At 37.5% G+C, this 15,926-nt stretch overlaps 1 protein-coding gene across 8 annotated transcripts in view; it reads right to left on the bottom strand.

The window, feature by feature from the left end:
* The window catches only part of tut4 (terminal uridylyl transferase 4), a 162,033-nt gene that overhangs the window by 97,255 nt on the left and 48,852 nt on the right, over positions 1–15,926 (bottom strand). For 2 of the 8 annotated variants that reach the window (XR_012398714.1, XR_001797411.4), the window contains exons 17-29: positions 15,874–15,926; positions 15,694–15,797; positions 14,303–14,392; positions 13,361–13,474; positions 10,618–10,695; positions 8,819–8,996; positions 8,449–8,496; positions 8,275–8,357; positions 8,072–8,187; positions 6,876–7,030; positions 5,832–5,935; positions 4,433–4,567; positions 1,399–1,551 (exon numbers count right to left, since the gene is read on the bottom strand). The exon at positions 15,874–15,926 is cut by the window's right edge and continues 5 nt beyond it. Coding sequence is in view for 1 of the 8 variants with exons in the window: in XM_001335483.9 (XP_001335519.7) it covers positions 1,399–1,551; positions 4,072–4,567; positions 5,832–5,935; positions 6,876–7,030; positions 8,072–8,187; positions 8,275–8,357; positions 8,449–8,496; positions 8,819–8,996; positions 10,618–10,695; positions 13,361–13,474; positions 14,303–14,392; positions 15,694–15,797; positions 15,874–15,926 (1,772 nt within the window). In the remaining 7 variants the exon portion in view is untranslated. Of the gene's footprint in view, positions 1–749; positions 1,552–2,514; positions 2,597–2,983; positions 3,003–4,071; positions 4,568–5,831; positions 6,344–6,445; positions 7,031–8,071; positions 8,188–8,274; positions 8,358–8,448; positions 8,497–8,818; positions 8,997–10,617; positions 10,696–13,360; positions 13,475–14,302; positions 14,393–15,693; positions 15,798–15,873 lie in introns of all 8 variants that reach the window. The other 6 variants (XR_012398710.1, XR_012398711.1, XR_012398712.1 and 3 more) reach the window with 6 other exon arrangements.

Here is a 15,926-nt window from a genome sequence, read left to right as displayed (position 1 = left end):
TGGACGCTTTCATGCTTCAGCCTATGTAACTCGATGAGTGATAAAACACTGCAGTCGTCTGTAGCACACCCTCGTGTTGTCTGTAATAGTGTTGTCCTGGTACTAAAGTTTTAAAACCGGCTAACATTGAAGCGCCGCTGAGCGCGGATGACTCGACTGATCTTCACGACTGCTTCGCACTCCAATCTTCGTGTATCTGTGTTTGCACTGAGTTTACCGCTCTTCACCCAGTGCAAACCTAGATACACAGAGACTGGAGCCCAAAGCAGCCGTGAAGATGTCGAGTCATCAAGCAGATCGCTCGGCTTCTCGGCTTGTCTGTGTTTATGCTCAGTAAACAGCAGAGGGTGGAATGATGACCTTCTTGTCCAATCACAGTCATTTCTGTTGAGCACGTGAACACAATGGCAAATCAGCGCTGTTTTAAGACAGCCATCAACAGTGCCTTAAATGTTAACAGGAAATTGTTGTTTTTTCTTTTAATTCAGTATCATGACAAGTATAATATAGTAAAAGAGGCAGTTTATTAACTTGAGTTTGATAAATGGCATCTAAAACGTGTGTTTGGGAAATAAAATATTAGCTAACTAGTGCCATTTCCCTTAACTTAGCTGAAAATGAGCTCTGATATCCCTTTTTACATTCACCATTCATTCAGAACGGACCTTCAGGTCACTCGTACGGCGGAGAAATTATAAATTTGTGTCACTTTATCTTCGATAAGATATACAGCCAGCTACACAACGTACCTATGTAACTCCCAATGATACTTCCGGGTTTCTTCCCACCGCAGCCTCGATTTCGCTTTTGAAAATGGCGGCCGCGTCAAATCAGTCTATTACATATGCATAAAACACTGTGATATAGCCGGGCTCAAATTGTATTGCTTTCTCACTACAATTGATCCGCTCCAGAGCTTGTTTCAATCGAGTCGAGACCACCTTATTCAGGCAATCTCAGACCGATTGTTTTGCCGTTAGTGCCAGCGCGATTGCTGGATTCACATATGCCAAACGAGACAGGTTTCGAAACGAAAGTCTAGATGTGAAAGCATCCTAAAATGCACGGCAGCGCGCAAGACACAAAGCATAAACCAGCCTTTATAGTTTGGTTTGTAAACAATTGTTTTTTTTGGTGTATTTTTGGTTTTATTTATTATTATATTAAACAAATATATCTGGGTGTCAATAATTGTCACAATGATTTTGGATTTTTGTTTACATTTCTCTCTGACTATGTCAAATTTGTACAATAATACTCTAAAATGTGTAATATCTACACATCTTTGGAACACTCTATAAATAAAATTGGGGGGAACACAAATGTTTTCATTATAAAAAGCGTGTCTAACCGTATTTAATCTCTCACTTCCACTAAAATATATGTTTTATGGTGCACCTTGTGAGATGAAGGGTTTGTTGGGCTGCTGCAGGTATGGAGGCAGCCGGTAGGGCATGAAGGATGGAGAAATGGAATATTGAGCAGCACCGCCGTGATCCCAGGATCGAGAGCCCGGATTCACACCACCAAACTGAGTCGGGAAATTAGGATCTGAGATGGAAGGAAAAAGGAAAAAAAAAAAAAAAAAGAGTGAGCATAACGACCAGCACAGGAACTCAGATTCATTAAATGGTCACTTAACCACAATTTTTTGTGCCACCTTCTTTATTTATCCCAGAATCCCTGAGCATGTTTAAATCATCATTTCAAACTTACCTTTTTAGGGTAGCTCTGATCTGATTTTTAGATGTATGATTATTTTTATTGTTGCATTTTTTTTGCATTCCAAAAGTTGAGTCATTACCATATTCATATGGGGGAGGAGGCAGGGAGGGGTTTTGCGCTCATGCATGTGTGCTCAGTTTCACGTTAATTAGGATGCATAAAGAGAATATGCGTGGGATTCTGCGTACGCAGTGCTTCATACATCTGATTTTTTTACTGTGTATGCACATTTACAGCTTTGTCCGTATGCAATGTTGTAGTATGAATTCAACGCAAGTCTTTGTACATGAGGCCCCAGGTCTGGTGGGAAAGATTTTAGCTTAGCTTAGCACAGATCATTGAATCAGATTAGACCATTAGCATCTTGCTCAAAAACGACCAGAGTTCTAATAATTTTCCTATTTGAAGCTTGACCCTTCAGTAGTTAAATTGTGTACCAAGACAGAAAATGACAAGTTGTTATTTTTAGGCGGAATTGTCTATTACCTATACTCTCATTCTGGTGTAATAATCAAAAAATGTTGCTGCCGTAACATAGCTGCAGCAGATGCAGTGATATTATACAGATTCTACTATTTATGTAAGTGTAGGAATTGGTGCAGGAGACTATTTTTAAGTGCTGGATAATATAATTGCACCTTGTGCAAAAAATTGCACGGCTGTCAAAGTTAATCTACTTTAAAACCTCTCCCAAAAAAATAAGGACTTGATCTGAAATTGATATAACAAAACAGACATCATCCTTATCGATGATATAGTGGTGTTTACAAACAGCTGAAAGTCAGATACCTCAATGAGCATCCAACACATGCTGTAGGTAGTCAACAAAACCCAGCAGACTGGGCCATCTGACCAATCAGAGCAGGGGCAGCTGTGAGAAAGGCTGGGTTTAGAGAGATCATTGAACCAACAGTTTCAAACACCAAGAGATAAGAGCTGATGCTGCAGTGGATATTATGAGAGTAACCAAGTAATTGATTTTGACCCTAAACGGATGTAAACTTTGTTGAAGACTCCAAAACAAAACAAAACAAAACAAAACAAAACAAAACAAAACAAAAAACAGAACAGGGCACTAATTTCCAAATAGTGAAGGCTTGATCTGGTGAGCAATAACCTTCCATATTCTTTTGGATACAAAGGAATGCTTGAAAACCATTTCATTAGATTTATACAGCGTTTTACACAACCAGGTCCCAGTGCTCAGTGTAAAAGTAGTGCTGTCACCCAGTGAACTCAATACACCTGTGAAACTTACCTGAGCTCTCTACCAGCACCTGCTCTCAGTAAACACACACTGGACTTAGTTCAGAGATTCATAAAGTTAAAGATAATAGTAATATATACATTTCAACAAATTTTTAATGCATCACAACTCCCTTGAATTGATTAGTTTTGAACAGCAGCTTTTAACAGGCTATGCTAGATTTTAACAGCAGATGGCGCTCTAGGCTAGTTTTTAAACGGCAGATGTCGCTCTAAGCTAGTTTTGAACAGCAAACTGCTCTAGGCTAGTTAGGAACAGCAGATGGCGCTCTAGGCTAGTTTTTAAACGGTAGATGGCTCTCTAGGCTAGTATTGAACAGCAGACTGTGCTCTAGGCTGGTTAGGAACAGCAGATGGCGCTCTAGGCTAGTTTTAACAGCACACAACGCTTTAGGACAGTTTTAACAGCAGATGGGGCTCTAGGGCTAGCTCTAACAGCAGATGGCGCTCTGGGCTAGTTTTTGACAGCAGATGGCACTCTAGGCTAGTTTTAACAGCAGACGGCGCTCCAGTCTAGTTTTAACTTTTAACATCAGACTGTGCTCTAGGCTAGCTCTAACAGCAGATGGCACTCTAGGCTAGTTTTTAACAGCAGATGGTGCTCTAGGCTAGTTTTTAACAGCAGATGGCACTCTAGGCTAGTTTTAACAGCAGACTACAATCTAGGCTAGTTTTAACAGCAGATGACATATGCTAGGCTAGTTTTTTACAGGCAACAAAACTCTAGGCTAGTTTTAACAGCAGATGGGGCTCTAGGCTTGTTTTTATACAGCAGATGGTGCTCTAGGCTAGTTTTTATGCAGCAGATGGTACATTCTAGGCTAGTTTTTAACAGGCGACAAGACTGTTGGCTAGTTTGAATAGCAGACTGTCCTCTAGGCTAGTTTGAACAGCAGATGGCACTCTAGGCTAGTTTTTAATACAGCAGATGGTACATTCTAGGCTGATTTTTAACAGTAGACGTCGCTCTATTACCACCATTTGAAACCTGCAAGATCCTAATAGAAATGCATTTTCGTAGCCTCATAATCAATTTCTTAAACAGCTCTAGTAGTGACTGTGAGATCCATGCGCGTGTACCTGGCTTATTCACGGTGCCATTTCCCACAAGTGGCCCTGGACCCAGATGGTGATTGTGCCAGGGGTGCCCTCTTTCTCGGCCTACTGCCACCCGTCCTGCCGCCGCTGCCGGCTGAGCAAAAATAATACTGGGATCATTCAGATTGACCGCCTGCCCTCCTCCACTGCCACCTCCTCCACCCTGGACGGTGAATTTGGAGTGCTGTGAGGCGGTGGGCTGGACGAGGGGGCCGTGAATGGGCCAGGAGCCCGAGGCGAGCGGCGGTTGAGCGGGCAGGAGACCCAGCGCTGACAGACCCGCGTGATATTGGCCCGGGTGAGAGTGAGGGAAGCTGAAAAGGGGCAGCTGCACTTGGGGAACCTGCGGTGGCTGGGAGGGTTTGGTGGAGGAGGATGATGATGATGATGATGAAGGCTTGGTGTTCTGCGGAGACACGGATGTCTGGCTGTACGGAGACGCTTGAGGAGAATATGGAGGAGTCTGACGTGTATCAGACTGAGAGAGGAAGAGAGAAGAGAGAGATTTAAGAGTTGGTCTGGGAATAAACAAAAAAAGACAACTAGAAAATATACATTTCATGCCCAAACTAATGAAGTCAAACCAAAGCCTTCTTACTATACTAATATCAGGCAAATCTGTGTGTATGCTCATCCATCCATCCAATCTATCCATCCAATCTATCCATCCATCCATCTATCTATCCATCTATCTATCCATCCATCGATCCATCCGTCCATCTATCTTGAAATGTTTAAATTAAACTTTATTAAACATTTAAAATAATAAATAAAAAAGGAATATATATATATATATATATATATATATATATATATATATATATATTTGTTGTATAGTTTGTAAAACTTAACAAAAACATTTTGATTTCGTATTTTTTATATTTAGTAAACAATTTTTTATTAATAACACATTATTAAATAGTTTACATTGAAATTACTATTTAAAGTCTTCATTTTATCTTTAATAACAGAAAAGTAGAAAGAGGAACAAAGTTAGAAAGAAAAAACACAGAAAGAAGACTAAGAAAAAAGGTAGACAGAAATATAAAAAGGTAGAAAGATGAAAGAAAAAGAAAAAAGGAATAAAGAATTAAACGGTAAAAAAAAGCTAGAAAAAAGAAAAAGACAATAAGAAGTGAAGGGTAGAACGAAAGGAAGAAAGAAAGGAATGAAACAAGTATAAAGAATAGAAAGAAAAAAATGAGAGAAAAGATAAAAAAGACTAGGAAAAATCAGGAAATAACAAACAAAGGAAAAAAGAAACAAAAAAGAAAAAAGGTAAAGCAGAGAAAAAAGCTAGGAAGAAGAAAATGTAAAAATTGTAAGAAAAAGAAAGCTAGAAAAAAGAAAGCTAGAAAGAAAGAAAGAAATGTATAAAGAAAAAAGAAAAACAAAAAAGATAAAAAAGGCAGAGAAAAAAGGTAGATAGAAAGAAAGTAAAAAAATAAAAGGTGTAAGAAAAAGAAAGCTAGAAAGAAGAAAAAAAGAAGAAAAGAAAGAAAGAAAGAAAGAAAGAAAGAAAGAAAGAAAGAAAGAAAGAAAGAAAGAAAGAAAGAAAGAAAGAAAGAGAAAGAGAAAAGTAGAAGAGAAAGGTAGAAAGAAAAAAAGAAAAAGGCAGACGAAGAGATAGAAGAAGAGAAAGAAAAAGGTAGAAAGCAGAGAAAGGTAAAAAGAAAAGGCAGAAAGAAAGAAAAGGATGAAAGAAAGAGGAAAGAAAGAAAGAAAGGTGTTTTGCTTCTTACACATTCAGAGGGTTGTCTGTTCCGTCCAACTCGCTCCTGGACTGAAGCAGCTTGAGGAATGGGGATGGACTGAGAGCTCGCCATCGCCCGCACCATATGAGGAACTGCACACAAATCAGTCACAAACACTGCTTATGTGCAGACGTGGATATGCTGCCCTCTACAGGACAGTCAAGACTTTACCATTTACATACTAACATCAGCATTGAACACGCAACTGCTGACTACTGAAGTCTCCTGTAATTAGCATCAACTTAATTTGATCTTTAAAAAATATTTTACCTATTCGAAAAATTACATTTGTATTAAATAACTTAATTTATAATCAAAAGTTATTATAGTGTATATAATTTAGTACTTAGTTCGAAAATAAATATAGTTTGAAATAGAAAATACAGTATTTTAGATAAATAATTCAAACAAATATGTGTAACTGTAACTGTAATTGAAGACACTGATAAATTGCATTAAAAACAAACACTTAAAACCCTACAATATATTTTTTTAAATGTCTAGGAAAATATATATACAGTTAAAGTCAAAATGAATCATCCTCTAGTGATTTTATTTTCTTTTTTAAATATTTCCCAAATGGTGTTTAACAGAGCAAGGGCATTTTCACAGTATGTCTGATAATATTTTTTTTCTTCTGGATAAAGTCTTATTTGTTTTATTTCGGCTAGAATAAAAGCTGTTATTAATATTATTAGCAATATTAATATTAGCCCCCTTAAGCAATATTTGTTTTGAATTGTCTCCAGAACAAACCACTGTTAAACAAAAACTTGCCTAATCACCCTAACTTGCCTAATTAACCTTTTAATGTCACTCGAAGCTACAAACTAGTGTCTTAAAAATATCTAGTCAAATATTATGTGTTGCCATCATGACAAAAATAAAATAAATCAGCTTACATAAATAAGTTATTAAAACTATTATGTATAAAATGTGTTGAAAAGGGTCTTCTCTCCATTAAAATCTCTTGAGGGCTAATAATTTATTCTTCAACAGTATTTGAGATTGTGGAGTTGTAGAGTTCTGTACCAGGTCCGGGTGCTGCTCTCTGCCGGAGGTGTTTATAGTCGGGACAGTCCCGCCTGACATGTCCCATGTCACCACACTGAAAACATCGTCTCTCTCTGGGCTCGCGGTCCTCCTCTCTGACCTCCTCCTCACGCTCGTTCTCCTTCTTCTTCATTCTGAACACAAAGAAACAGCTCAGCACTTACGCTGCAATACATTTCGGCTTTAACAAGTAATAGTACTAGTGTTTAAAAAGATATTCCTTTTCTGAAGCATCAGCGCATGGCTTTTCCAACCATAACTAATATTACCCTTCATGACAACTGTGAGGGGGTGAATTTTTATTTACTCATCCGTTTAATTGATGTTAAGCCTTAAAATTCTACATGATTAAAGTTGTGGCCACTTGAGTGACAGCTAGGTCTCACTGGTTGCTGTACCGTCACCTCGGCTGATTCTAACTTCTGAACTCAGCATGTACACTACCTAACCAAAGTCTTCTAGTTGATCATTTGGAAAAGTGGCTGAAGGTAGATATTTCAGATGAATCATCTGTTGAACTGCATCCCAATCATCACAAATACTGAAGAAGACCTACTGGAACCAGCAAGAACCCAAGATTCTCACAGAAATCAGTCTGAGGGCGTGTGAGAGATCTGCAGAGTGGATGGCAACATCAACAGCCCGAGGTATCAAGACATTTGTGCTGCCATTCACATTACAAACCACAGGAGAGGTCAAATTCTTCAGCAGGATAGCGCTCCCTCTCATACTTTAGCCTCCACATCATGTTCCTGAAAGCAAAGTTGATCAAGGTGCTCCAGGATTGGCCAGCCCAGTCACCAAATATGAACATTATTAAGCATGTCTGGGGTAATAAGAAGGAGGAGACAATGAGGATGAATCCAAAGAATCTTGATGAACTCTGGGAGTCCTTGCCTTTTATATAAGCCACTTCTGATACTAAATGATCAACTAGAAGTCAAGTTATTATTAGTTGTTCCTAAAACTTAGATAGGCGACAAGACTTTTGTCGGGTAGTGTAGTACATATATAATATTTTTGGCTTATATATGTGTGATATAGTGTTAAGAGTTTCTCCTAAAGAAAATCCCATCTAAGTAAAATGCAGGCAGGCATCTTAAGACATTGTATAAAAGTTATAGTCCTCAGTATGATGCCAACATCAGCATTTGCACATGTAAAAGTTAGCGCACCTGCGTCTCTTAGGACAGTCCTTCATGTAGTGACCGATCTTCCCACAGATCCGGCAGCAGCGATCATTAGGAGCCAGTTCACCGTCCGTCAGCACCTTTGAGTCAAAGAAGTAATCCTAACACATAAAAGAGAAAAATACAATTATAAATAGTGTACATCAGAGATATGAATGCAGGTTGACAGCAGCTTTACTATAACTCACGGCCTCTGTTCCAGGCTGAGGGTAAAACGGGGTGCCGAAGAGCTTCCTGCCGTTGATGAAGGCCTTCATGATGAAGTTGGTCACTGAGATTGACAAAAATCACACTTTAGTTTAGGAGAACTGCACCACAGGCCAGGAACAAATGCTGAAAGATGTGGAATTTTTTGTGCTTACTTTTGCGAGAAACACCAGCACCAAGATTATGATTCAAGTCAAAGGGATCTGATAAAAGAAAACAAAAATAATAAGCACTAAAACCGGACATGTTAAGTGCACGTAAAACTTTAATATACGTCTCATCTTATATATAAATATATACATCATATATATATATATATATATATATATATATATATATATATATATATATAYACATCATATATATATATATATATATATATATATATATATATATATATATATATACACATCATATATATATATATATATATATATATATATATATATATATATATATATATATATATATATATATATATATATATATATATATATATATATATATATATGGAATGTTTCAGACCTTCGATTGCGATGCATTTGGACGTCCACTGCTTCTCGAAGGTGGTGAGGCGTTTGCGCTGCCGGATGGAGATCACATGCTCTTTAAAATCAAACTCTTCGGTGTAGAAGCGCAGCAGGCCCAGCCAAAGCTCCCCGACTGTCTCTCTATTCTGATGGAGCTCTGGGAGACGCCGCCGCTGCACATAAAAAACACACAGTTAGGAACTAAAAAATAATAAAACATGAATAGTCAAAAGATCTAAATGCAATAAATTTCACTCACACACACGTAATTGAGCATCTTTAAAGTATGAAGATGCTAAGGCCATATCCACACGTACACAGGTATTTTTATGAACAGTTTTCCCAACCTTCATTTTAAAACAGAATTCCACATAAAAATGCAAAAACCCAGGTGGACGCAGTGGCGCAGTTGGTAGCATGTTCGCCTAACAGCTAGAAGGTCACTGGTTCGAGTCTCAGCTGGGTCAGTTGGCATTTCTGTGTGTAGTTTGTATGTTCTACCAGTGTTGGCGTGGGTTTCCTCCGGGTGCTCTGGTTTCCCCCACAAGTCCAGACATGGTATAGGTAAATTGGGTATGCTAAAATTGAGTGTGTGTGTGTGTGTGTGTGTGTGTGTGTGTGTGTGTGTGTGTGTGTGTGTGTGTGTGTGTGTGTGAAAATTAGTGTATGGATGTTTCCCAGTGATGTGTTGCGGCTAGAAGGGCATCCGCTGTGTAAAACATATGCTGGATAAGTTGGCGGTTCATTCCGCTGTGGTGAGCCCAGTTTAATAAAAGGACTAAGCCAAAAAGAAAATGAATGAATAAATGAAAATGCAGAAACCACTGCGATAAACCAACAGGTGATAAGATAAGAGGCAATGTTGGGTTCACATTAAATGCGGAATTAAGTATTTGCGGAAGTGCATTTCATACAAGTTAATGCAAACAAGACAACAGTGGCGGATCACTGTCCCAAGGAGCGTATGACATAGAAAATGTGACATGTTTATCGCAAACATGTGGAGTTTGATCATCTGAAACATGTATTTATACATTTTATTCCTATTAACAAAATCAACAAAAATAGAAACTCCATTTTAACATTTTTTTTTTTATTCAAATATTTTTTATAATTTTTTAGGTTTTCATTAGTTAACAAACCTGTTTGTTTAATATTATAATATTGCAAACCTACTAATATTTTTATTCATATATCTTTGCTTACACCATTTTAATCAACCATTGTTACAATTGTTCATTTAAGTACTGAGCAATATTATTTAACTACATTTACTCACTATAAGGTTAGATGGATTAGGACCGGGGTGTCCAAACTCGGTCCTGGAGGGCCGGTGTACTGGAGAGTTTAGCTCCAATCCTAATCAAACACACCTGTACCAGCTAATCAAGCTCTTACTAGATATACTGGGAACTTCCTGGCAGGTTTGTTGAAGCAAGTTAGAGCTACACTACGCCGCTTTGGCCCTCCAGGACCAAGTTTGGACACCCCTGGATTAGGATTAGTGTTAGATTAGTGTAAACAATTAATTGTAATTACTATAGTATGTAAATAAAACATTGAACAAGGAAACTATAAAATAAAGTGTTACCAAATATTGCAATGTTTCTATTTTGGAGAGAATAAATATATACTAGCATACTATATGTATAATAATGATGATGATAATGATAATAATAATAATATATAAGTTTAGAATCATTACAAAAACTTTACAATTATTATTCTTCATATATTTAGTGAATAGTAATTATTAACATTTTAAATATACGTTAATTTACCAATCCTGCTTACCAGCTCATCGAGGTCATCGAAGAAGAAAGCGTTCCAGCCATCTACCATTCTCTGAGGAGTCGTGTTTCCATCAAAAATCTGCAGGAGAAACACCATCATGACCATTAGGGCGCACTCACACTATGCCATCCGTACCATGCCCAGGCCCGTTTCCCGGATCGTTTGAGAAGTGTGAGTGCGCTGAATCGGGCTCAAGCACGGTTCACTTGGCCGGCCCTGGCCCTGTTGGAAGAGGTGTGCCTGAGCGCGGTTCACTTGGGCTTTGGCGCGGTACGCTTGTGTGTGAGTGCAAAACGCGCCAAAGCTTGAAACTGAAAGCGAGACGTGACTTTTAAGGGGCTGTTTCATATGGATTTATTAATCATTCTACTGTACAATGAACGCAAACTGCCGTAGTTTATTAAAGACGCAAACCCCACACAGCATGACAGCTGCGCACCTTCAGCAGACCTCCTCATTCCTGCAGCGCGAGAGCTTTATGATTGTTTATGAGCGCCAAAAGTGTTGGATCTGTTCGGCGAAATATCTGACTGCGTGTCACCGCATCCCTAGGGACTGTTTGGCGAAATATTTGACTGCATGTCACTGCATATCAAACGACTGAAACGATATAACAAGAGAAATCTCCACTGTGCTCCACAAGCGTGCTTTGGCCCGGTTAGAGGCAGCTGTACATAGTGTGAGTACGGCCTTAGTCACGGAAACTATTATTAGCAACACAAGCGGTTGGGAAAATAAAAATTGCACCATTTTATGCATTATAAGGGTACTACTAAGGCTAAAAAGAAAATTGGGATAAATGACGCAAAATATTGGATTTTTTATTTTATCCAAAATAAAATTAATTTTATCTAATATCCATTAAGCCACTTTTCTAAACTTCTTAACAACAAAGAGATCAATAATACAACATTTGTTAGAAGACATTTCTCATTTTTATAGCACATTTAACCAAAACTCCCTTATCAAGGAAGAAAGATTTATACGATTAAAACTGAACAACTGAAATCACATGGAATGTTTTGACAATGCTTTTGGTTTCTTTTCTGGACTCTGAACATCTTTGAATCGTTGCCTGTCTATGGAGGATGAGGGAGCTCTCAGATTTCAACTAAGATTTCTAAATTTGTGTTCTGAAAATGAACGAAAATCTCAGGGGATTTGAACAACATGAGGGTGAATAAATTATTAACAGTATTTTTATTTTTCTGGGTGAACTAACCATTTAAAGGTGTCATATACTGAAATGATTCAATAAGGTAACTTGTTCTCTGATATTAACATAAGCCCCTTTCACACAGTGATACCGGTAAATATCTGGAAAATTTCCGGAACGACTTTACCGGTATGTTCAAAAAAGTGCTGTTCACACAGGCGAGGACGTTACGGAAATTTTCCGGAAAAGAGCATTCACACATCCATTCCAAAATACCGGTAAATTCTGACATCATTCACCACAAATGAGCTTTAACGGCTGCGCTTGTATTTGTAAACATTTGCCTAAATTACAAACTCTGTGGATGATCAATATTGTGAACAACTTTCGCAGGATCACTTTCGCATGTCGAGATGTTCATAATATTTGCGTGTGCAGGCGCTCACAGGCACACGCAAAGCTTGAAGGTAAACAAACAACGGCTTATCATAAGCATCTCATCGATGATTATTTACACAGTTGGCATAAAGAAGAACATATAAACGTGATCTGACTAACTTCTAGCAGCTAAATGTGTCTGGAAAAATATTCAAAGGTTTTTATTCTCACAAACCGCGCGGACGTAAATGCGTCTGACTGTTGTGATTGGCTAAAGCAGACGTCTCACGTCAGCACGTTCTAGACGTGCACGCGCTTATTACGGTAATCTTCCTTTTGCGTTCACACAGCGCAGCATTCCGGCAAATTGCCGGTAATGTTACAACTTCTCTTTCCGGAAAAAAGCCAGAACGAATTTACCGGTATTTTCAAAAAGGACCTGTTCACACATACAACCTTTCCGGAAAATTGCCGGCAATTTTCCGGAAAGGTCTGTATGTGTGAAAGGGGCTATAGTAGATATGTAGCTTAGGCAAGTAAAAAATCTCCAGAAATGGTTTTATATGCTTATTTATTACTTCATAAAATAGCTTGGAATCAGAAGCACTTTATTGACCATATTTGGAACGGTTATGAATATTAATGACCTCATGTCAAATAACAAATATATCTATTAAATTTCACAATAAACACAGTAATTAAACTAAATATACAAATAAATATATCTCATGTCTCTCTGGAGATGCGCTGAATACATTTATAATCTGTATATCCTGCATTTTGCATTCTGACGAGTTCTAAAGTCATTGCTTCATAACACAAAACAAACAGGATCAGTTAGCTTTGACTTCACGGCATCTCTGGTTTTCAAAATAAGAGTCCCAAATACATGGTAAGTTTAATATAAATGTTGACAAACTTAAAAAAGGAAGGTAAATTATTAAAACACATCCTGAGTATGCCTATTATTGAACCAGTGTGCAATATATCAGCCTGTGTTTTAAATTTTTTTTTCATTTTAAGCCATTATCGACATACATATATGTGCATTAATATTGCACATCTCAAATTGTGATTAATAGCTGTAATAATTATAGTGCAGCCCAATGGACTGTGTTAACAGATATGCACACATGATATTGAAAGAGCAGCAAATGTGAAAAATTAATGTGAATATTGTTAACTAACACTCTTTGAATGGTTTTGTACCTCTTGTAAGACGGGAATGACTGGTGGTTGTCTCTGCTGGAGGAAATAGAGCACCATGAGGATGTAAGCATAAGAGGAGAGACTCCCTCTGGAGGCATCGCCAATATCACAGCGCTGAAAAACAAACATGTTTATTTTCAGTCATTTGTCTTAAGGGTAAAATGAATTAAAGACCACTAACGTTATGCACTTGGTTTAACAATAGTGTTATAATACGTTTATACTTCAAATCTTACTAAACGAGATACGTGTTAATAATGATAGTAATAGTAATAATAATAGTAACAATAATAATAATAATAATAATAATAATAATAATAATTAAAAGTATTTGACTTATTTTACTTAAGTATTTATATAATTATTAGTATAGGTATAATAGGAATTTATTTATTTGATCAAAATAGAGGAAACTGAATAATACAGTCAAACATTATTAGATTTGAGAAATGTTTTCTGTGTGTTTTCTATAATTTTGTTTATTCCAGTGATTAAAAGCCACATTTTCAGCATTATTATCCAGTCTTCTGTGTCACATGACTCTTCAGAAAAAAAATCTAATATACTGATTTGAAGAACCATTTTTATTTCTATTATTATTATTATTAATAATGCCATACTTCATATGCTTGCAGAATTTTTATATATTAAAATTATTATATTAAATTATTATATTATAAATGCCCTTAAACGTCACTTTAAATCAGCTTAATACATACTTGCTGAATTTAAGATTGTATGTATAAATATAAAGACTACTAAAGATAAAATTAGCCATAGGAATAAAACGATTACATCCATGTCACTTATCAGCTACTCGTATATACATGATACGTTACTTTAGCACTGATGTGATTTAAGTCGGAATGCACATGTTTGAACTCTATTAGCTGGAAAATTTGTAAATATTATGATAAAAACAACAAAAATATCAAGTCTTACCTTGGCAAATACTTTCATAGTGTAGCCCAGATACTGCACACGAGGATCTATAGCAGCATATGTGGCCAGCATCCTTGTGTTGTGCTGGGCCTAAAAAAAATTTTTTTATAAGTAAATAAATAAAAACAATAAATAAATAAAACTAATTTAAAAGTTTATATAGCTTTAAAAATCACAAATAATTTCATTTCTTAAATACATTTCTATATCCACCTACCGGCCACTTTATTAGGTGCACAACAGCTTGTTAACGCAAATTTCTAATCAGCCAATCACATGGCAACAACTCAATGCATTTTGGCATGTAGACATGGTCAAGACAATCTGCTGCAGTTCAAACCGAGCATCAGAATGGGGAAGAAAGGTGATTTAAGTGATTTTGAATGTGGCATGGTTGTTGGTGCCAGACGGGCTGGTCTGAGTATTTCAGAAACTGCTGATCTACTGGATTTTCACGCACAACCATCTCTAGGGTTACAGAGAATGGTATGAAAAAAAGAAAATATCCAGTGAGCGGCAGTTCTGTGGGAGCAAATGCTTTGTTGATGTCCGAGGAGATTGGCCAGACTGGTTCCAGCTGATAGAAAGGCAACAGTAACTCAAATAAGCACTCGTTACAAGCTAGGTCTGCAGAAGACCATCTCTGAATGCACAACACATCCAACCTGGGGGCGGATGGGCTACAGCAGCAGAAGACCACACCGGGTGCCAAGTCAGCTAAGTACAGGAAACTGAGACTACAATTCAGATGGTCGGGTCAGAATTTGGCATCAACAACATGAAAGAATGGATCCATCGTGCCTTGTATGAATGGTTCAGGCTGGTGGTGGTGGTGTAATAGTGTGGAGGATATTTATTTGGCACACTTTGGGCCCATTAGTACCAATTGAGCATTCTGTCAACGCCACAGCCTACCTGAGCAGGCTGTATTCATGACTACATGTATTGTTGCTGATCATGTCCATCCCTTTATGACCACAGCGTACCCATCTTCTGATGGCTACTTCCAGCAGGATAACACGCCATATCATAAAGCGTGAATCATCTCAGACTGGTTTCTTGAACATGACAATGAGTTCACTGTACTCAAATGGCTTCACAGTCACCAGATCTCAATCCAATAGAGCACCTTTGGGATGTGGTGGAACGGGAGATTCACATCATGGATGTGCAGCCAACAAATCTGCAGCAACTGCGTGATGCTATCATGTCAATATGGAGCAAAATCTCTGAGGAATATTTCCAGCACTTTGTTGAATCTATGCCACGGAGGATTAAGACAGTTCTGAAGGCAAAAGGGGGTCCAAGCAGGTACTAGTAAGCTGTACCTAATAAAGTGGCCGGTGAGTGTACATAATGTATAATAAAATATAATTAAAAAAAAATCTGACCAGGGTGTTGTAGAGGCTGATGTCTCCTTCCAGTCCGCTCTGTCTATGTTCAAACTTCACTATAGGCACTTTAGCAGTTGTGATAGGCAAGATATTCCTTAAACCTAAAGCAGACAAGCACATTAATTTACCAGTACTAATTAATAGACTCATCATTTAGAAAATAAATCCCTCTAGTACCTGTGTGTTTCTTCAGCACTTTAGCTAAGCCCTCTATGATCTCCTTACAGTTC

The sequence above is a fragment of the Danio rerio genome, chromosome 23 (genome assembly GCF_049306965.1).
Source record: "Danio rerio strain Tuebingen ecotype United States chromosome 23, GRCz12tu, whole genome shotgun sequence".
Lineage (NCBI taxonomy): Eukaryota > Metazoa > Chordata > Actinopteri > Cypriniformes > Danionidae > Danio > Danio rerio.
Note: the sequence above shows the minus strand (reverse complement) of the source record. Positions and strands in the feature narration are given on the sequence as shown.